Here is a 23,954-nt window from a genome sequence, read left to right on the forward strand (position 1 = left end):
GCAAGCGGCTACCACCTCAGGGGCCGGCATGGTAGGTCATGTAAATCCGTTGCCAGCTATCATCACAAGAGCTAATAAGCTTTGTAAGTCAACACCGAGGTGGGGGTAGTAATCTGGACGCTGAACAGAGAACCAAGGCTATCTACCGGACTCAAGGAGTTGACCAATTGCATTGTATCAGATTGATAATATTATTTATTGTCACTTCAATGGTGAATATTGAGCTGTACATGTTTTTACGGTTGTTGTCGATTCACTTGGCTGAATGCCAACACAATTCCCCTTTCCATCTACTAATGGTGTAATTTCCTCTTGAGAACCATCACCGAAGTACAAAACTGCAAAATAAAGTGCCAGTGGAACAAGACAATTTAACTATTTTTGAGGAGATATTTGCTTGAAATAATTGAAATAATCTGACAAAGACAAATTACACGATATTCAAGGCATATTTTCTAAAAACAAGCAGTATATTCTAGCTTGTTAAGAAAAAAAAATCCTCATTTTAAGGATCTTTTAAACTGAAAACAGGTTACATTTACTTGATAAGACAGATCTTTTTTGCAGTCAATAGTCCACCCTGACATCTTCCCCAACTACGCAAGTGGGGCTGACTGAGAACGTTTTTGAACCACTCAGTTGAATAAAGGATTTAGTAGAGTAGTAATACGAAGACCCGGAAAACCCTGAGGCCCTGAATAAACCAGTTCAAAATATATGTTGCCTCAATGGTGCTGCCCTTGTCTTTAGATGGAAATACAGGGATGCTTTTTCTATCTATCTCTGTGGCTACTGTAGATTACTCTGTGTCAATTCACCCATAAACTTAAAGACCACTTACTTAATTAAACCAGAACCACGCCAGCTACTTCAAGCTCATTGGCTCCCGGATAATGAGGGAATTACTTTGTTGGCTCTACTTAAGGAAAGGTGAACAAGTATATGCTACAGTGCAAAAAAACAAACAAATAATCTTAAGCACATATGAAACGTAAAAGCACATATGCACAAGTAATATGATCCCATTGATTATTCAATGAGGCCAACTGGGTAAGGCTAAACCAATATCTTATTAAATTAAAGTCAAAACATTTTACGTGTGGAATCTACTGGTGTAGTTGTTTTTAGTGGCTCATAAAAGACCTGCTCAAAAATGAATGCATTTCAATATAATGATTCAGTGTATGTGGCCATGGGATTTATTTCTAAATGTTGGTGATTTAACTATACAAGAGCATCTCCAACATGGTGAACTGTAAACAAGCAAAACAGAGCAAAAACATTAATGGACGTTTTTAGTGACTAGCATACAGGAGAAAGCTTGTCTTACTCTAAAGCCTAGGATGTTGGGGTATCAACAGATTGCATCTACTTTCACTGGACACTTTAGCTTTCAAAACAGAAATGCTCAACACAGAAGCTTGGATTATTACTAAGCAATGGCTTTCAGTACATTCAAATACACCGACCATACTTTATACATGACTCCGGTCTTGATGTTCAAAATATCCTTTTGAGTAAAACTGTCATGATCTTCCTGAGTGGAATTGGCTGTGTGGATTTGTGGAACCATATGGTATGGCTTGAAGGACTACAGCTTATTGATAGCCTGCTGGTAGCTAGATGGCATCGACAGCTGGGCACAAACAATTGTAAAATAAAGTTGTTTATTTCAATGGGTGGTGGAGAAAAACGTGTAATATTGAACCATCTGGATGTCACAGTGATTAACGTCATAGCTGACGTTATTGTAGCTAATGTTACTGCCCTAAAGATGCATGACGATAAGTAATTGCAGATGAGCAGTGCACTAGTGTTGCTTGCCGAGTTGCCGACAAGTTCCTTCCCAAACTTGGCAACAATCGTTTTTTTGTTGTGATTTATTTTTGCCAGAAGGATACCATCCTGCATTACACTGCCAGCTTTCCTCTGAAGCTAAGCATGGTTTGCTGTAGTCAGTTACAGCATGAGAGAGTCGGAGGGCCAGTAGGGGGCTCTTCCCTCTGGTCTAAAGATCACATCCCAATGCCCCAGGACAGTGAAGGGAGACGTTGCACGGCCTAGCTAACACAAGACAGCTTTGAGTAGAAATATCTTTGACAAAGCTATGAAATAACAGACAAGTCATATTCATGGATTGCACTTTTTGTCACAATGTTTTAAACATTCTTTTCAGGGCTGATGCCCAACTAGGTATTGTACTCAATGTATTCTTAATGAGAGCTGATGAGTGCCTTACTAGCTTAAAAACATAAAAACATCTATGGACAGTCTCCTACTTTGGCAATGTGGTCATATTCCCTGTCCCTATAGCGTACTTTAGCCATATTAGCCCAGATTTAATGGCCTGCGTCCCCTAGGCATCTAGCACTTTTGTGTGCCTTTCGCTTGTTTCGCTGTTCGCTTGTGGGTGTGTATGTTTGTCTGTTCCAAAAAAGTTTCTGTTTTACTTATCAACAAAGGAAGTCCCATTAACTAGCAATATGGAGCTAGCAGTATTATGATGTCAATCCACTTTCTTGAGCACAGGTAAGGATCGGTAAGAATAAGGGATAATTTGGTTAATGAAAATAATTAATCACATTAATCATTATTCAAATTGCTCTAAATTAGGAGTAAGTAGCTACAGGGTAGTAGTACAGTACAGTAGCTCGTGTAGTGTTTGTGTATTCCATGACGACATATTATATGAACTAGCTATTTAATACCAAATGAAATACCTTTCTGCTCAGTTGTATTCGCAAACAAATGATACAACCGTTCAAATTTATGGAGGCAATACATGCATTTAAAATTATTTACATGGAAAGATCTCAATACCAAACACAGATACTGAGAGGAAGAGGCTTGTTGCATTTGCACTGCTGCTTTACTATAGACACAGTGTTTCTCAACCTTGATGCTGGAATCACCCCCCACCTGCCCTGCATGTTTTAGATCTGTCCCTGGTCTGTCACACCTGATTCAAATGATCAGCTCATTATCATGTCCTTCATGAGCTACATCAGGTCTGTTAAGGCAAGGAGAGATCTCAAACATGCAGGGTAGGGGTGTGTCCAGGAGAAGTGTTGAAAAAGGGATTGCTCTGGCAGAACCTTTGGGTTCAGCCTATAAACCCCATGGAGAATACTTTAAGCTTGTACAGGAGCCCCGCCTTGACAATGCTTGGTTCCAAGGTTATTTTCGGCTTACCAAGGCTGAGTTTGACCAAGTACTGGCGGTAATAAATCACAAAATCTCCATTCTGGTTGACTAAAATTAACTTCAAATTTAATTAGGTCTCTTTGTTGGACAGTCATACATCATGATGTAATTCCATTTCACTACATGTCATGCATACCTTGACCTCCTACTTTTAGTTCTCCTTTTGGGTAACTAATGTACATTGTACATTCTGTAAACACCATACTCCTCTATACATTTAGTGGGAATAAACTGTTTGTATAGTGTGTTTTCAGGAAGTTTGCCATATTACAGAGTTTTTAAAAGTTAGAAAAATGATCTAAAATCCTAGTGTGATTGTTTTGATGAAATTAACGGTTGTAAAAATGTGTCCAGCCAAGTGTATAATATTTTGAATTTGAAATGATTCTATCATAAAAAAATTTAAGTTATTGAGATATAATTGAATTTTTTATAGTTTGCAGGATTTTTAAGACTCAAGGTCAAGATTTTTGATTAAATCAAAGCTTGTAAAACATTTCCAGCCTAGTATAGAATACTATGAACTTGGAATGAAGTGTTTTTTCAAGTTTTTTCAATTTACAAGTTTGCGGAAATCTGAAAACTCTAGGGGTGATTGGTTCAACAAAACAAAGGTTGTAAATGTTGGCCAGCCTAGAAAATAAGTTCTTATGTCAATTTCTGAAAACGGTATTGTGATATTAGTGTTTTTTAGTGTTTGTGTTTGAAAATGTGTATATCTAGGCCTATGTGTGATTTTTCAATCAAATCAAAGATGATAAAACCTATTGAGCCTACCATACCATACCATACCATACCATACCATCTTCTTCCGCTTATCCGGGGCCGGGTCGCGGGGGCAGCAGTCTAAGCAGGGATGCCCAGACTTCCCTCTCCCCAGACACTTCCTCTAGCTCTTCCGGGGGGACACCGAGGCGTTCCCAGGCCAGCCGGGAGACATAGTCCCTCCAGCGTGTCCTAGGTCTTCCCCGGGGTCTCCTCCCAGTGGGACGGGACCGGAACACCTTCCCAGGAAGGCGTTCCGGAGGCATCCGAAAAAGATGCCCAAGCCACCTCAGCTGACCCCTCTCGATGTGGAGGAGCAGCGGCTCTACTCTGAGCTCCTCCCGGGTGACTGAGCTTCTCACCCTATCTCTAAGGGATCGCCCAGCCACCCTGCGGAGAAAGCTAATTTCGGCCGCCTGTATCCTGTCTGATCTCCCGTTCCATCCTTCCCTCACTCGTGAACAAGACCCCTAGATACTTAAACTCCTCCACTTGAGGCAGGCACTCTCCACCAACCTGAAGTGGGCAAGCCACCCTTTTCCGACTGAGGACCATGGCCTCGGATTTGGAGGGACTGATTTTCATCCCCACCGCTTCACACTCGGCTGCAAACCGTCCCAGCGCATGCTGAAGGTCCTGGTTAGAAGGGGCCAACACGACAACATCATCTGCAAAGAGCAGAGACGAAATTGTGTGGTCCCCAAACCTGACACCCTCCGGCCCCTGGCTGCGCCTAGAAATTCTGTCCATAAAAATTACGAACAGAACCGGTGAAAAAGGGCAGCCCTGCCGGAGTCCAACATGCACTGGGAACAAGTCTGACTTACTGCCGGCAATGCGGACCAAGCTCCTGCTTCGGTTGTACAGGGACCTGACAGCCCTTAGCAAAGGACCCAGGACCCCATATTCCCCAAGCACCCTCCACAAGATGCCGCGAGGGACACAGTTGAATGCCTTCTCCAAATCCACAAAACACATGTGGATTGGTTGGGCAAACTCCCATGAACCCTCCAACACCCTGTAGAGGGTATAGAGCTGGTCCAGTGTTCCACGGCCCGGACTCAATAGGACGAAAACCACACTGTTCCTCCTGAATCCGAGGTTCTACTATCGGCCGTATTCTCCTCTCCAGAACCCTGGCATAGACTTTCCCGGGGAGGCTGAGAAGTGTGATCCCCCTATAGTTGGAACACACCCTCCGGTCCCCCTTCTTAAAAAGAGGGACCACCACCCCGGTCTGCCATCCCAGAGGCACTGTCCCCGACCGCCACGCGATGTTGCACAGGCGTGTCAACCAAGACAGCCTCACAACATCCAGAGACTTGAGGTACTCAGGGCGGATCTCATCCACCCCCGGTGCCTTGCCACAGAGGAGTTTCTTGACCACCTCAGTGACTTCAGCCCGGGTGATGGACGAGTCCACCTCTGAGCCCTCATCCTCTGCTTCCTCAATGGAAGAAGTGACAGCGGGATTGAGGAGATCCTCGAAGTACTCCTTCCACCGCCCGACGACATCCTCAGTTGAGGTCAACAGCTGCCCACCTCTACTGTAAACAGCGTTGGTAGGGCACTGTTTCCCTCTCCTGAGGCGCCGGATGGTTTGCCAGAATCTCTTCGAGGCCAGCCGATAGTCCTTCTCCATGGCCTCACCGAACTCCTCCCAGGCCCGAGTTTTTGCCTCCACAACCACCCGGGCTGCAGCCCGCTTGGCCTGTCGGTACCTGTCAGCTGCCTCAGGAGTCCCACAAGCCAACCAGGCCTGATAGGACTCCTTCTTCAGCTTGACGGCATCCCTTACTTCCGGTGTCCACCACCGGGTTCGGGGATTGCCGCCTCGACAGGCACCGGAGACCTTACAGCTCCGAGCGGCCGCTTCGACAATGGCGGTGGAGAACATGGTCCACTCGGACTCAATATCTCCAGCCTCCCTCGGGATCCAGTCGAAGCTCTGCTGGAGGTGGGAGTTAAAGATCTCTCTGACAGGAGACTCGGCCAGACGTTCCCAGCAGACCCTTACAGTACGCTTGGGCCTGCCGAGTCTGTCCAGCTTCCTCCCCCGCCATCGGATCCAACTCACCACCAGGTGGTGATCAGTTGACAGCTCCGCCCCTCCAAGACATACGACCGCAGGTCAGATGAAACGACAACAAAGTCGATCATCGACCTGCGGCCTAGGGTGTCCTGGTGCCACGTGCACTGATGGACACCCTTATGCTTGAACATGGTGTTCGTTATGGACAAACTGTGACTAGCACAGAAGTCCAATAACTGAACACCACTCGGGTTCAGATCAGGGGGGCCGTTTCTCCCAATCACGCCCCTCCAGGTGTCACTGTCGTTGCCCACGTGGGCGTTGAAGTCCCCCAGTAGAACAATAGAGTCCCCAGTCGGAGCACTTTCCATCACCCCTCCCAGAGACTCCAAGAAGGTCGGGTACTCTGCACTGCCGTTCGGCCCGTAGGCACAAACAACAGTGAGAGACCTATCCCCGACCCGTAGGCGAAGGGAAACGACCCTCTCGTTCACCGGGGTAAACTCTAACACATGGCGGCAGAGCTGGGGAGCTATAAGCAAACCCACACCAGCTCTCACCATGGGCAACTCCAGAGTGGTGAAGAGTCCATCCTCTCTCAAGGAGTGTGGTTCCAGAGCCCAAGCCGTGCGTAGAGGTGATCCCGAATACCTCTAATCGGAACCTCTCAACCTCATGCACTAACTCAGGCTCCTTCCCCGCCAGCGAGGTGACATTCCATGTCCCTAGAGCTAGTTTCCGTGTCCAGAGATCGGGTTGTCTAGGCCCCTGCCTTCGACTGCCGCCCGATCCTCTTCTCACCGACCCCTTATGGTCCCTCGTCCGAACGGGCGGCCCCACGTCGCCCGTTCGGGCTGAGCCCGGCCGGGCCCCATGGGGGAAGGCCCGGCCACCAGGCGCTCGCATACGAGCCCCAACCCCGGGCCTGGCTCCAGGGTGGGGCCCCGGCTGCGCAATACCGGGCGACGTCACGGTACTCATAATTTTAATCATCATTAAGGGGGTTTTGAACCGCTCTTAGTCTGACCCGTCGTCTAAGACCTGTTTGCCTTGGGAGACCCTACCAGGGGCATATATCCCCAGACAACATAGCTCCTAGGGTCACTCGGGTACTCAAACCCCTCCACCACGTTAAGGTGGCAGTTCTTGGAGGGGCCTATTGAGCCTAGTATTGAATATTTTGACCTTGAAATTAAGTTTATATGTACATTTTTGAAAAAATTATTTTGATATAATAGCGTTTTTCAATGTTTGAGAATGTGTATAAAATCAAGGTGTGTTTTTTTCCAAATATCAATGGTTGTAAATGTTGTCCAGTGTACTGGAGAATATTCTGAACTTTTTCTATGATATTCTATGATATTCTATGAAAAACATATTACAACAAAATGTATTTGTGTGATTTATGGATCAAATCAAAGGTTGTAAATGTTGTCCAGCCTAGTATAGAATATTCTGACCTTGGAATTAAATATTCATGTCAATTATTGAAAAGGTTTTTGTGATATATCAATGTTTGCAATATGCGTATATATATTTTTTTAATCAAATTATGGCTTGTAATATTGTGTCCAACCTAATATAGAATATTTTAAAAGTTCAGTCATAGTTATCAGTGAAGAATGCAAGTAGTTTTACATTTTTAAATATGTTTACTTCGAATGTCTCTTGAAACTGAATATAAAACCAACGTTTCAGCGGTCATTTACAAGAGGTGCGACAGCTGAGTAGATCACGTTCGAATCTGGGATCTTTTCTGAGAATGTTTCATAAATTAGGGCCATCGTTGCCATGGTGAGAAGAAACTACACAAACACGCGGTAGACCCAGACCTTTGAATGCGGGCAGTGGCCGGATTAACACGGTTATTCGGTTTTCCTTATTGTCATTTATTTATTTTTCTAGGCAAATGCCTCTTCATCCTCCTAGTTTGCAGCGCACTGGTATGTTTTTTTAATGCATTTATTCTTTCTGACGTCACTGATGTCATCCTAGCCAGGTAACGGTTTGCTAACTTAACGCCGAGATAATCGTAGAGAATTGACAAATTGCTGTACACAGTACGTTTGTTAGATAGAACAGGCTGTCTGTCAGCAAACATGCTGTAGCTAGACTACTTTAGGCTTACTAGTGATATAGCCATTAGTAATGTGGTAATACTTGTGTTTTATATGTACTTTCATATTACACCTATTTGTCTTCAGATGGTCAGAAAATCCAGGGGATCGATTACACTCATCTAAAGGCATTATGCCGAATCAACGGGCTCAGACTTGGAGACCGGTATGATACTCTAAGTTTACGTACCTTTATTAATAAATGTTTTACTTATTTTCATTCAAACTAGTAAAAGTGCAGCAATGACATTGCAAATCTTCTGGTTCAATGTGACGGGACAGTGACCATTACTATATAGACTGAAAAATATACACTCAATTTTAGTTACAGTTCATGTAAGAAACATACATGCAATTACTGTATTCAAAAGAAATACGACCAAATAATAATCATACCATGTGCTTAATTTAGACATTATATTAATCTGCCCCAATTCCCTTTGTTTCCTGATAGTCTTAAAATTATGTAAGTGTAATTTTTAAATGGTATAACCAACAAATACCCTAAAATAAAACTCAAGATTTACTTAGATTTGAAATTTGAGTACAGAGGAAAAACAAGAAGAAGATTCTTACTGTCCCAGTTATTACAGATCGCTTTGTAGGCCAACATCATTGTATTTGTTGAATAATTTTGTGAACATTCTCCAAATATTTTTTTTTCTTGTGTAATGGTTTAGAAGGGAGTCACTCAATCGGCATGTTTCCACTACTTGATTACCATGTCCACTTAACCCTTATCTTTTCATTCATCCAACACTGTCATCATGAGTAATAATTTAGTATGACTTCATATAACATCCCATCATTTTGAATCAGTTTGTTGTTACTAATTGATAAACTTGTCTTTACAACAACAGTCACCAGTCCACGGAAGAGGCACATGAAGACTTCATGAACTCCTATCAAAAGATATTTCTTCAGCCAAAGAAAGTTGTTCCCTATATCCCTATCCAGGCGGTTAGCAAAATGTAAGTGTCTACTACAGTTAAATAAATACATAACTATGAAGTTGTCCTTGTCTCTTACCACAATGGAAGGAAACTAGATTCAGCTTTGGGATGAATTTTAACTGAGCAGATGGTCGGGGGGCTGGAAAATAATTATATTAATTAGAATTAATTACAGTGCCTTTGTAAAGTATTCACTTTCTCTACATCTTTTAAAATACTTAATTCACAATTAAATATTTTTGTTGCCATCAGTCTACACACAATACCCTATAATGACAAAACAAAAACACACTTTTATAAAATCTGGCCAATTTATTTAAAATAAAAAACTTAAATCTACAGTCCCTTTGTCATGACACTCCAAATTGTGCTCACCTGTATCTTTTCATTATACTTGACATACTGTAGAACTTTGGCGTCAGTAGCAAATACTGTTGATTGGACATGATTAGGAAAGGCACACACCTGTCTATATATGGTCCCACAAATGGAAAGGTTCCCAGGACCTCAGTGGAATCTATCATTTTGAAATGGAAGAAGTCTGAACCGCCAACGGCACTTGACCAAGAACCCAATGGCCAATCAATGAGATATTCAGAGTTTGTCTGCAAAACTGAAAGAATTTGCTAGAAGTACATCCATCACTGTAGCACTCTGTCAATCACACCATTATGGTAGAGTAGCAGAATGGAAGCCACTAGAGAGTGAAATGCAAATGGCATGCTGCCTGAAGGACTCTCAGAGCATGAGGAAAAAGATGATCTGTTCTGATGACCAAAATCTAACTATTATGCCTAAATGCTAAGTCCTACATCTGGCAAAAACCGCCCATCACCGGACTAATACCATACCTACGGTGAAGTATGGTGGTGGGACAGAAGCAGAGCTTTACTAGGTGCACGGCCCCCATGGCAGCCAATCAGAGGGGCCCACAATACCTTTTTCTTATGGTTGAAAAGATAAAATTCTATAATGATTTTTTGTTGTTGTTCATTTGCTAAATACTATTTAGTTGACATTGAAATGATCAACATCTATACTTGTTTTATGATTCCATAATGTATTTATATGATGGCCAATCTGTGACTGTGGGTGTCCATTTGCTGATGATCTGAGCTGTGGAATATAGCTTAGGTAACAAAACGTAAATTGACTATGGATATGTCTGCCACTCAGGCGAAAGAAAAGCAATTAATTATAGAAATTAAATATGTATTATTTTCATCATGTTAGATAAAACTTACAGTTGAGGGCATAAGTTAGCAGAAATTGTGATATTTTGGCATTCATTTTAAATATATGACCGATCATTTTTTTTTAAAGATAGTGATCATATGAAGTCATTAATTATCACATAGTTGTTTGGCTTCTTTTTAAATCATAATGATAACAGAAATTACCCAAATGGCCCTGATCAAAAGTGTACATACCCTTGAATGTTTGGCTTTGTTACAGACACACAAGGTGATACACACAGGTGAAAATGGCAATTAAAGTTGAATTTCCCACACCTGTGGCTTTTTAAATTGCAATTAGTGTATGTGTATAAATAGTCAATGAGTTTGTTAGTTCTCACGTACACTCACCTAAAGGATTATTAGGAACACCATCCTAATACTGTGTTTGACCCCCTTTCGCCTTCAGAACTGCCTTAATTCTACGTGGCATTGATTCAACAAGGTGCTGAAAGCATTCTTTAGAAATGTTGGCCCATATTGATAGGATAGCATCTTGCAGTTAATGGAGATTTGTGGGATGCACATCCAGGGCACGAAGCTCCCGTTCCACCACATCCCAATGATGCTCTATTGGGTTGAGATCTGGTGACTGTGGGGGCCATTTCAGTACAGGGAACTCATTGTCATGTTCAAGAAACCAATTTGAAATGATTCGAGCTTTGTGACATGGTGCATTATCCTGCTGGAAGTAGCCATCAGAGGATGGGTACATGGTGGTCATAAAGGGATGGACATGGTCAGAAACAATGCTCAGGTTGGCCGTGGCATTGAAACGATGCCCAATTGGCACGTATGACGATACTTGAACAAAAATGAGCTGCATTGCTAGAAAAAAGCCTTTACTGCGCCAATGCCACAAAAAAGCCTGGTTACAATATGCCCGACAACACCTTGACATGCCTCACAGCTTCTTCACTGTAATTTGGAGTGACAAGACCAAAACAGAGGTTTATGATCACAACCATAAGTGCTATGTTTGGAGAGGGGTCAACAAGGCCTATAGTGAACAGAATACCATCCCCACTGAGAAGCATGGTGGAGGCTCACTGATGTTTTGGGGATGGGGGGGCTCTAAAGTCATGGGGAATGTTGTGAAAATGTATGACAAGATGAATGCAGCATGTTTTCAGAAAATACTGGCAGGCAATTTGCATTCTTCTGCACGAATGCTGCGCATGGGATGCTCTTGGACTTTCCAGCACGACAATGACCCTAAGCACAAGGCCAAGTTTACCCTCCAGTGGTTACAGCAGAAAAGGTGAAGGTTCTGGAGTGACCATCACAGTCTTCTGACCTTAATATCATTGAGCCAATCTGGGGAGTTCTCAAACGTGTGGTTCACGCAAGATGATCAAAGACTTTGAATGACCTGGAGGCATTTTGCCAAGATGAATGGGCAGCTATACTACCTGCAAGTATTTGGGGCCTCATAGACAACTATTACAAAAGACTGTACGCTCTCATTGATGCTAAAGGGGGCAATACACAGTATTAAGAACTAAGGGTATGCAGATTTTTCTCTTTGTTACCATGTTTTTTTTAATGATTGTGCCATTCTGTTATGACCTACAGTTGAATGTGAATCCCACAAGAAATAAAAGATGTGTTTTGCCTGCTCACTCATGTTTTCTCTACAAATGGTACATATATTATAAATTCTCCAAGGGTATGCATACTTTTGAGCACAATTGTATGTCTTTTTGGGGAGAATTGTCTTTTGTCAAGATATAACACTAGAGTCTAGAGATTCAAGCATACAGCTCTGGAAGAAATTCCGCTCCTAATTTTTCTTAAATCAACATCTCTACATAGTTATTTCGCTTCTTTTTAAAATAAAATGATAGCATGAAAGCTGCACTTAAAAATCAGGGTTATTCAACCAAATATTGATTTCTGAACTCTTCCTAAGTTAAAACATTAGTATTTTGTTGTTGAAAAATTTAAATTAATTTACTTTCTTTGCATTATTTGAGGTCTGAAAACAATCCATATTTCTTTGGTTATTTTGACCAGTTGTTGTTTTCTACAAATAAATACTCTAAATGACTATTTTTATTTGGAATTTGCGAGTAATGTTGTCAGTAGTTTGTACAATAAAACAAAAATTTTCATTTTACTCAAACACATACCTTTGAATAGTAAAACCAGAGAAACTGATCATTTTGAAGTGGTCTCTTAATTTTTTTCAGAGCTGTAGATATAGAATACAAAACTGTATTTGCTTCGGCTTAGTGGTGAAGAAGCACTCTAGTGTAATGCTCTTCTTGTGGTGTAGTGTTGGGCAAGGAACCAGGCGCAGGCATATCTCACGTTCGTGGGTTTAATAATCAAAACAAAACCGAACAACGAACGGAAAACTATAACTACAGACTGAATGAAATCAAAGTGCGCGACAACGCGTCTTAACAGGTAATTTTCAAACAGTACATACAAGTAAAACTCACCACTGAACGAACAGACAGTAACAATGATCCACAATGTGGGGAGCAGAGGGGAAACATTTATACATTTATACATACAAATTAGTTAACAGGGACCTGGTGTGAACGATGAAGACGTGACAAAACAAGTCCGGGATGCATTTGTGTGATATGGGAAACTGAAGGTGCATGGAACGGTGGCGCTGCTGCTCACCTAACCGTGACAGTACCCCCCCCCCCAGACGAACCCCAGCCCAAGGGAGGGGGGGCGGGGCAGCGCAGAACCCCCATCGGCATAAACCCGCCGAGGGGGCGGAACAGCCGAGACTAACCAGGGCGGCGGAGCCGTCGGGACAGGCCGGGGAGGCAGAGCCGGCGGAGGATCAGTTGCCGGGAGAGCCGGCGGAGGATCAGGTGCCGGGAGAGCCGGCGGAGGATCAGGAGCCGGGAGAGCCGGCGGAGGAACAGGAGCCGGGAGAGCCGGCGGAGGAACAGGAGCCGGGAGAGCCGGCGAAGGGGCGGTAGCCGGCGCAGGGTAAGGAGCCGGGAGAGCCGACGGAGGATCAGGTGCTGGGAGAGCCGGCGGAGGATCAGGTGCCGGGAGAGCCGGCGGAGGATCAGGTGCCCGGAGAGCCGGCGGAGGGTTGGTAGCCGGCGGAGGATCAGGTGCCGGGAGAGCCGGCGGAGGGTTGGTAGCCGGCGGAGGGTAAGGAGCCGGGAGAGCCGACGGAGGGTCGGTAGCCGGCGGAGGGTCGGTAGCCGGTGGAGGGTCGGTAGCCGGGAGAGCCGACGGAGAGTCGGTAGCCGGCGGAGGGTCAGGAGCCGGGTGAGCCGACGGAGGGTCGGTAGCCGGGTGAGCCGACGGAGGGTCGGTAGCCGGTGGAGGGTCGGTAGCCGGTGGAGGGTTGGTAGCCGGCGGAGGGTAAGGAGCCGGGAGAGCCGACGGAGGGTCGGTAGCCGGCGGAGGGTCGGTAGCCGGTGGAGGGTCGGTAGCCGGGAGAGCCGACGGAGAGTCGGTAGCCGGCGGAGGGTCGGTGGCCGGTGGAGGGTCGGTAGCCGGGAGAGCCGACGGAGAGTCGGTAGCCGGTGGAGGGTCAGGAGCCGGGTGAGCCGACGGAGGGTCGGTAGCCGGCAGAGGGTCGGTAGCCGGTGGAGGGTTGGTAGCCGGCGGAGGGTAAGGAGCCGGGAGAGCCGACGGAGGGTCGGTAGCCGGCGGAGGGTCGGTAGCCGGTGGAGGGTCGGTAGCCGGGAGAGCCGACGGAGAGTCGGTAGCCGGTGGAGGGTCAGGAGCCGGGTGAGCCGACGGAGGGTCGGTAGCCGGCGGAGGGTCGGTAGCCGGTGGAGGGTTGGTAGCCGGCGGAGGGTAAGGAGCCGGGAGAGCCGACGGAGGGTCGGTAGCCGGCGGAGGGTCGGTAGCCGGTGGAGGGTCGGTAGCCGGGAGAGCCGACGGAGAGTCGGTAGCCGGCGGAGGGTCAGGAGCCGGGTGAGCCGACGGAGGGTCGGTAGCCGGCGGAGGGTCGGTAGCCGGTGGAGGGTCGGTAGCCGGGAGAGCCGACGGAGGATCAGGTGCCGGGAGAGCCGGCGGAGGATCAGGTGCCGGGAGAGCCGGCGGAGGATCAGGAGCCGGGAGAGCCAGCTGAGGGTCGGTAGCCGGGAGAGCCGGCGGAGGGTCGGTAGCCGGGAGAGCCGGCTGAGGTTCGGTAGCCGGGAGAGCTGGCGGAGGGTCGTAGCCGGTGGAGGGTCGGTAGCCGGGAGAGCCGGTGGAGGGTCGGTAGCTGGCGGAGGGTCAGGAGCCGGGTGAGCCAACTGAGGGTCGGTAGCCGGCGGAGGTTCGGTAGCCGGTGGAGGGTCGGTAGCCGGGAGAGCCGACGGCCTGAGGGGGTGCTGTCATGACCCTCCTTGGGCACCCCCATAGCCCCCCCCTAAAAAATATCTGGGGAGGCCTTGGTTCTGTGGAGGGCCGTGGACCAGGTGTTGGGCACCTCGCCCGTGTGCTGTGCTGCCCTTTTCGGCTGGGCCCTCCCAGATGAAGGGAAGATGTCCCTCCGCAGACGGCATGGGTACCTGGCCAGCAGCTCCTTAGTGCCAGTGATGCCCCGTTGTCTGCACGCCTCCCCGAGTACACGCTCAACGCGCTCCACGGCAAAGGGAGCTTCCCGCTCCAGGTCTCGATAGAGAAACGTGCCGAGCATGCACTCGAGGAGGCGGCGATTCCATAGGTTGTCCTCCTCCGTATTAACCTGCTGGTTCCAGTTGTGGTGGATCATTCTGTAATGCTCGTCTTGTGGTGTAGTGTTGGGCAAGGAACCAGACGCAGGCATATCTCACGTTCGTGGGTTTAATAAACAATCAAAACAAAACCGAACAACTAACGGAAAACTGTAACTACAGACTGAATGAAATCAAAGTGTGCGACAACGCGTTTTAACAGGTAATTTTCAAACAGTACATACAAGTAACACTCACCACTGAATGCACAGACAATAACAATACACACATAAACACATACAAATTAGTTAACAGGGACCTGGTGTGAACAATGAAGACGTGACAAAACAAGTCCGGGATGCATTTGTGTGATATGGGAAACTGAAGGTGCACGGAACGGTGGCGCTGCTGCTCACCTAACCGTGACATCTAGTCTGATTATGCTTGTACCAATTATGTAAAAGTCCAAGACCATTTGCAGAGACTGAAATACCATTTAATTGTATTTTGTTTTAAAATTAAAAGTATGTTTAAAAACATCTGAAATATTGAATTGAAGACTGAAGTGCCTCTAAAAATAGTTTCAAATGTTTTGGATATGGTCAAGAATGAGACACTGGTGGTTTTGAAAGCTGCTGAGTACAGCTATAATAAAGCCAATGCCCCGCGTCCCCCCCTAATTCTACGTCCCTGAATACAGACCCATGCATACATACACATGCACAGTCATACTCACTATGCCTGCCATGGTCAGTTTTTGTTTGAGTAGCCCTTGCTTGGTTACATGTGATAGAGGGCCATCTTTAGGAGGTTGATGGTTGAGAATGCTGCTTAGTGCAGTTACAATATAGTTGATCTGAGCTCTATATTGTACAAAGTGAAACAGGACACCCTTTTGCACATATTTATACAGGACTACCATTACCATACAGGACTACGCCCCCGACTTACACTCTGCAAATATGCCCTACTCCTGTGGTGGAAGCATCATGCTGTGGGGATGCTTCTCTGCGTCATGGATTGGGAGACAGCGGTCTTTGAAGGAAACCTGATCCACAGTACACAGGACCTCAGACTGGGGTCTGACAGAGCTTGAGATGATCTACAAGGAAGAACTTGAAATTCAGGAGTGTAAAGCTGGTATAAACATGAAGACTTGAACCTGTGATAACTGCCAAAGGTGTTTCTACAAAGAACTTAGTAAGGTCTCTGAATACTTATGAACAGTAGTTATTTCAGTGAAATAAATTGTCACTGGTTTAAAATAGTTTTCTCCTTGACATAATGGTTATTGTGTGTAGATTGAAAAAATAAATACATGCATCAAATAATTTCAGGCTATTACAACAACATCTGGACTATGGGAATGCTATAGTCCAGATGTTGTGATTTTATATTATTTTCTGAGTTTCAGCTTCTCTAGGGTTCTTCAGGTTTTTTCCATTTCAAAAAGCAAACTATAATTTCCACTGCCAGCCCAGACCTGTTTTGCGTAATAAATTTTTGATGCAACTGAGCTGGTGAGAGAGCTTGCTGGGCCCTTGATTATTATTATTATTGTTACGAGATAAGAACAATTATGTTCAACTCTCCTTGTGAATCCTGGTTTGGTCTGTGAGGACTGCTTTGCAAGCATTCTTGGAATTTTCACAATGTGGCACTTCTTGGTTTTGGTACTTCTTTACCCTGATGAAAGAGGAGGAAGTTGCAGCTTTTCCATTTTGATAGCAGAAGATGATTTGCATTTTAGAATGGGCCCATTTCATGAAGAATATTGCCAAACCCTATCATTCCACTTTCAGAGATTAGAGACAGTTTCCCAAATTACAATGCGACAGTTCTGTACATAGCTCCTTTAAGCAATAGGCCATTCCATAGTGGGGGGAAAACAACATAATAAAATTGATTGATAACGTTACACTTAGTAACTTTGAGAAACTTAAATTACTGACAAATTAACAACCAAACGGAAAGCAGCGTGGGATGTTTTTACTCAGATCCAGTCCTCTGGAGAGGAGTGACTCAGGGTAGCGAATCCTGTCAATCAAATATGTTTTGACAACACAACAACAAACCCACTCACAGAGAGACAGATGCATCTGTGGAGCAATACATAATGTGGTACAGTGGAAGGAAACCGAATAACTACTTTCAGCTAGGTTGCTTTCTGCAGTAGAAATTATTTTCTGGTGGGCAGTGACATATGAGTCATAACTTTAATTGGCATGAATACAGATTAGCTCTACAGAAAGTCAGAATTGGACCTCCTGAAAAGGGAATGGTATTCATAGGCTTATTCTACGTGGCAAATGCCACTTAGTTACTCCTTAAACGAATAGTTTAAGGAGTAACTTTTGCAATAAAGCCCAGTATCTACTTCCTCAGAATCAAATCACACAAGGGTACAGTTTCTTTCTCCGCGTCCAGTATGGAGGAAATATAGAGGTTGTTTGCAAACAATGACAGGTAAGTAGATTGAACACATTAACTTTTACAGCAGAGACCTAGGTTGCATTATGGGTTAACTGTCTAGCTCAGGGACAAAACAACAGATTTTCCACCTTTCCATTATTGGTCAGATGCTCTTACCGCAAGACTACCTGCTGCCCCTAAACTGCGCTAACCCTCATTAGAAATTAGACTAATGCTAGTTGGCATGTACAAACGGAAATAATTTATTGACGATTAGATCAGAATCAGAAAGAAGTAAATATAGAGCTTTATTGTTAAAAGTCACAATCTATCCCTATGCAATACCATGAACCTGGGGGCTGGTGAGCTGATCTGTGGGGTGTCTCCATAATGTTTTTCTTTAATAACAAATCTGGCCCTTTCGTTTCATCAATGGCTGGGACTATGTCAATGAAGCGCGTGCAACGAGACCAGAAGAAAGCTTTGTTTTCTTCCACAATTAAATTCCAAGGTGGGTGGAATACAGCATCTTAGCTGTAGTTTGGGGGTTTTAAATCGTCACTCGCTTATGAGTGAATACTTAAACTGCTAAACTGTGTACTGTATAGCTAAAGAGGCACACCCAAATACCTGAGGACAGTGAGTTAAAGAATATGAATTAAAACGTGTTTTTTTTATTGTTCTCATCAGCGCTCCCAGCCCAGAGAGGCTAGAAGCAAGTGAAAGCCAGACGTTTCAGGGTGTGAACAGGGGCCAAGGTCATAGGAGACAGAACCAGGAGACACTCATCAACCACGTGATCAATGCCCTGAAGAAGTTGTGAGTACAAAGCTGTCTGTCTGGATACAGGATGATGAAACCATGTCCTTATGCATGCTCAGTTACAGAATTAGAAAAAGTGACTTACAGGAGCATTTAGGGAGCCCTGAAGAAGGGCACAGTACTAGTTATTTTTTTACCTAGTCAGCATGACGTTTAGAACCAGCAACATTTTGTTTTCTGGCCCCTTGACAATTCACATTTTTGTTTTAGTCAAAGGCTTGATGATTAGTTTACTCACCTAATTGAATCACGTGGGCTAGTTTAAGGTTACAACAAAAACGTGAAACGTCTTGGGGGCCCAAGGAGAGGTTTGAGAAACCATGATAGACATTGATGTGAACATCTTTATAACCAGAAGGGGGCAGTGTATCCCCTTTGTAACAGTCTCATGTCTCATCTAATTCTCTGAACATGCTGTGTTGCTGCTCCTCTTTCACATTTCCATCCTTGGCTGGCCAATAGATGATGAAGCACTGTTTTCATTAGAATTAGCCAGATGCAGAGAATAATCATTCTGTCTGTGTCCCAAATGGCATCCCTTTCTCTGCAATGCACTACTTTTGACCAGGGCCAATCTGGGAATGTGCCGCTGTTTGAGACAGAGACCTGAGTTCTAAAACAAATAATACTCTCCAGCAGTACGACATAAAGACCGTTAAATCAATAACATCTGGTGCCACTCCAGAACTGTCTCAGAGTAAAGGAACCAAACCACTAATCCTGCTCTAGACCTCCTTGTAATCATCAATGCTAATTTTAGACAGATGATGCCCTCTTGTCTTACATTTCATAACTTAGCTGTTGTCATTGATAAAGGGGTGTTATAACATATGATTTACCTTATAATTTTTTTCCCTAGAGGTAAATGTTAACCTTTTTTCTCTCTGGCCCGGTCAAGCCAGTTGGTCAGAAAACAGAACTTCAGTTAGCATGTCTCAGTGTCAATCAAACGCTATGCATCAATCCATCAAGTAACATGGGTTTTGGTAGAAGCATGATTGGACAGACAGGCAGCGCAGGTGAAAGTATATTTTTGACAGCCAAATAAATGCTGAAAAAGTTTGATGTTTTAGCTATCAGCTTTTCCCTTATTAGATTTAAGCTAATCTCGCTCTGGCTAGTGTACTTTCTTGTCCATGTGCGAACAGCCTACATCTTCATGCTTGTTTGATCAGGACTGGTATGTTCTAACAGGGCTACTGTGGTATTAACATATGCAGTAAAACATTCAGGTGATCTTCGTAGCTTGAGCATCTGCTTTCTAATGATGTAATGTGTCTCTTTTGCAACTGCTTGTAAACACACAGAAGGACTATTTTGCAAATGGCTTGCTTGCATACATTTAGTTGCCAGTTTATTACATACACTCGTCTAGTACTGGGTCGGACCCCCATTTGCCTCCAGAACAGCTTCGATTCATTGAGGGTTGGATTCCAGAAGGTGTTAGAAATGCTCCGCAGGGATGTTGGTTCATGCTGATGTTATACTGATGCTGCAAACAAAAAGCCTCTTCCATCTCATCCCAAATGCTTCTTTGTGTTGAGAAACTGCTCGGGCCACTGAAGTAACCTGAACTCAACTGTCATGTTTCTCTGACAATATGTGTTTGTGACATAGCACATTATCCTGCTGGAAATGTCCATGTGACAAATGGCAAACTGTAACTATGAAGTGATGCACCTGGTCAGCAGCGATGTTCAGGTAATCTGTGGCGTCCAAACATTGCTCATCTGGTATCAAGGGACCAAATGTTTGCCAGGAAAACATTCATCACGCCATGACAATTGCCCCCAGCCTGTACCCTTGAACCCAGGCAGGATTGGTCTCATGCTTAGTACACCAAATCAAGACTCTGCCGTCAGCATGATGAACTAAGATCCGTCTGAAGAACCACCAATGTTTTTATCTTTTGGCCTATGGTACTGCTGCTGACTGGAGGACTTCTCGTTATCTCACCACTTTCCTTAAATCTTAAACACTATTGCGTAAAAAGCACAGGTGGTGTTTCTAAGATACAGCAATTGGCACACGTGGCAGTGTAGATCATACCACGCTCATAGTCGTTTTGCCCATTCTCACAGACCATTGAACAGTAACTGAAGGGCTTTATGCCTGTCTGCTTGCTTTAAATAGCAAGCTACAGCGATGTAAATAAATCTGTCTGTAGGAGGGTTCCACATTTATAAACACAGGGGGTGTACCTAATAAACTAGCTACTTCAGGATACATCATTCCCAAAAATCTTATGAAAGTATGAAAACTTCTGAATTACCATACCTATGTGCTCGCTTGTCAGAAAATGTTTTCATTTGTTTTGCCTTACGGGGCAGCAAGAGTTTCTCGTTGCTAGTGTGAACAGAAAATTGTATTTACATATTATGTTAATGTTATTTAAATTAAATGACAATAGTTGTAGTCTAAATAGGCCTAAGGACGTTCAGCGGACCTCCTGGGATGACCTAATGACAACTTTGCTTGCAGAGGTGCCTTTTAAGCTCCTGCTGGTCATAATATCTTTATTTTCCGTGTCTTGTTTCAAGCCGGCTTATGTAAATTTCAATTCCTTGATACTCAGTATTTCATTTTCATCCAGTCCAAGGTTGGACTTTTTGTTGGCGTTATTGGCTGCTCTTTGGCTCACAGCATTGGACAAGAACATTGTATAAACCATGAAGCATGCATGAATTACTGCCCTTTTCATACATGCCCCCCATCACTAGACACTGGCTATCTTGCATGGTGAGGCTCTGCCAGACATCTAATGTAGTCTATTTTCTTCGGGGCATTTTCTCGTTCATTTTAATATTTGTCCACGACATCTGTCCACAATACCATTTTCCAGAACTCAGCAGGCTCTTTTTGGTATTATATATTTTTTTAGGTCATCTTGTTTTTAAGGCTAGCTAATGTTTCTGCACTTAACAGTCCAGCCTCTATTGTTAGGCTGGTGAAGTCTTTGTCACAGCTGTGTAGTGGTGGAGAGGAGGAACCAGGCGCAGGCAGAGTGGCACTCGATGTGGTAGTTTTAGTAGAAACAAACACAGAGCACAAAACAACTGAAACAAAGTAAAGGCTGAAACAAAAACGGAACACTCACCACTGACATGTAACAAACCAATACAAAGAACAATAACCGCCAAGTGAGGAGAGCAGAGGAGAAACATTTAAACACATACTGATGACTTCATTGGGACCTGGTGTGCGTGATGATTGGAGACAAGACAATGAATGAGTCCAGGGTGAGTTTGTGAATGACTGGAAACTGGGAAAAGCAGGAAATGATGGAGCTGTCCGTCACCTCACCGTTACAGTCTTTTGCAAGTGGTTGTGATAGTGGTAGTTGATATCCAATCCTACATCCTGGATAATGTTGTTGATCTGTCAGACGTCTTTTTAATTATTATGGGGAGTATTCAGTGGAACTGGCTATGTTGGTTTTTGCTTTTTCCTTTCAATGTGTGCCCAATTGATTCTGGTACAACCAGGTGAAGGGAAATCCTAACTAAATAGTGGCCTAGTTTTAACAATCAAGCACAGGGTAAGAGTGAAAATGATTTGCCATTGCTAAGCTAAAAGCTGATTTTGGCACACCCCAATGTTTTGGCTTGTCTCTGATGAATTCATTTTGGTTTTTTTCTGCATCATGATGGTTACCTTCACTTGCACGTTTTTGGTACTTGTGTCGTCAGACACCATCATCAGTATACGAATGCAAAGCTTGGAATCAAGATCAGACATTGACAGCTCTCTTGTGTACTAATGTGGAGCCAATTGTTCAAATACCTTTGGAACATCCAAATGGGGGGACTATATAAAAAGAATGCTGTTATTTCAAAATGGTCCTTCAGATAAGAAGGGAAATGTGCTCAAATTAAAGCTTACACTCTCTACTTTAACCATGTATTCATCCTAAATTGTGGTAAATGACTCAATATGATTGCGCACATTTTCACTTCAATATCTTGGGGTTTTCCTCTCGTCTTCAAGCAGTGCTTATAACCATTTCATTGAGTGGAATGTATTTACTGCTATTGAGCTGTGTGGTAGTTTCACCTAGATCTTTTAAAATGTATGCACTTACTGTAAGTTACTCTGGATAAGTGTGTCTGCTAAATAACTTATTTTCTTTGTGTACTGTATACTTCTGGTTCATGGTGTTTCATTGAGAGGACCAGTAGAGGTTAATGTGTTTTATTAGATGTGTGATGTTTATCTATTTGAAAAAAGCCCTTCAATCACTAACTCTATAAAAACGATCTATGTTTCCTATATGTTCATAACACAGTTCTGTATTGTATATGCACAGATTTGATGAGAAGGACAATCCCTGTCATAGCCTAACTACATGGCAGGGGTTTAAGCTTTGATCCACATAATAATTTCACTGAAAAAAATCCTTCAGTTCCACTTTTTCCATCCTTTAAAACATCATTGATAAATGAATAGGTGACCTACAGTATCTCACTAAAGTGAGTACACCACTCACCTGTTTGATTATATATTTTCATGTGACAAGAAATTAAGCTTACCTGCAATGGAAAGTAGTGAGTGTACAGCTTGCATAACAGTGTACATTTGCTGTCCCCTTAAAATTAATCAACACAGCCATTAATGTCTACACCGCTGGCAACAAAAGTGAGGCCCAAATTGGGCCCAATTAGCCATGTTCCCTCCCCAGTGTCACGTGACTCGTTAGTGTTACAAGGTCTCCGGTGTGAATGTGTTATTTGTGTTATCAGGTGTGTTAAATGTGGTGTTATCGCTCTCACACTCCCTCATACTGGTCACTGGAAGTTCAACATGGCACCTCATAACAATGAACTCTCTGAGGATCTGAAAAAAAGAATTGTTGCTCTACATAAAGATGGCCTAGGTTATAAGAAGATTGCCAAGACCCTGAAACAGAGCTGCAGCACGTTGGGCAAGACCATACAGCGGTTTAACAGGACAGGTTCCACTCAGAACAGGCCTCCCCATGGTCGACCAAAGACGTTGAGTGCACATGCTCAGCGTCATATCCAGAGGTTGTCTTTGGGAAATATATATATATGAGTGCTGCCAGCATTGCTGCAGAGGTGGGGGGTCAGCCTGTCAGTGCTCAGACCATACACCGCACAGTGCGTCAAATTGGTCTGCATGGTTGTCGTCCCAAAAGGAAGCCTCTTCTAAAGATGATGCACATGAAAGCCTGCAAACAGTTTGCTGAAGACAAGCAGACTAAGGACATGGATTACTGAAACCATGTCCTGTGGTCTGATGAGACCAAGATAAACGTAGTGGTTCACATGGTTTCAAGCGTGTGTGGCGGCAACCAGGAGAGGAGTACAATGACAAGTGTGTCTTGCATACAGTCAAGCATGGTGGTGGTCTTGGGCTGCATGAGTGCTGCTGGCACTGGGGAGCTACAGTTCATTGAGGGAACCATGAATGCCAACATGTAATGTGACATACTGAAGCAGAGCATGATCCCCTCCCTTCGGAGACTGGGCTGCAGGGCAATATTCCAACATGATAACAACCCCAAACACACCTCCAAGACGACCACTGCCTTGCTAAAGTGTGACGACTACGACCTCTGCTGGTTCACCTCCCCCTGCAGCGGGCGGGCCCCGGCGGTCGGCGTCACCGGCTTTCTGACACCACCGTCTCATCATGCATTTCACCTGTGTCTCGTTTAGTGCACCTGTTCATCATCGCTGTTTCCCCCGGTATATATGTTCCCTCTGCTCCCCCTGTCTTTGTGTGTGATTGTTCTCTGCCACTGTCAGAAGCTGTATGCGTTT

The 23,954-nt window shown here is 44.4% G+C and overlaps 1 protein-coding gene across 1 annotated transcript in view; it reads left to right on the plus strand.

Moving 5' to 3' along the window:
- Window positions 1-7,833: 7,833 nt before the first annotated feature.
- Window positions 7,834-23,954, plus strand: part of cnbd1 (cyclic nucleotide binding domain containing 1) — a 65,705-nt gene continuing 49,584 nt past the window's right edge. The window contains exons 1-4 of the mRNA XM_010906019.5: window positions 7,834-8,000; window positions 8,206-8,284; window positions 8,979-9,089; window positions 18,040-18,168. Of these exons, the coding sequence (XP_010904321.5) occupies window positions 9,013-9,089; window positions 18,040-18,168 (206 nt within the window). The 5' untranslated portion in view covers window positions 7,834-8,000; window positions 8,206-8,284; window positions 8,979-9,012. The remainder of the gene's footprint in view (window positions 8,001-8,205; window positions 8,285-8,978; window positions 9,090-18,039; window positions 18,169-23,954) is intronic.

Source organism: Esox lucius, chromosome 21, assembly GCF_011004845.1.
Source record: "Esox lucius isolate fEsoLuc1 chromosome 21, fEsoLuc1.pri, whole genome shotgun sequence".
Taxonomy (NCBI): Eukaryota; Metazoa; Chordata; class Actinopteri; order Esociformes; family Esocidae; genus Esox; species Esox lucius.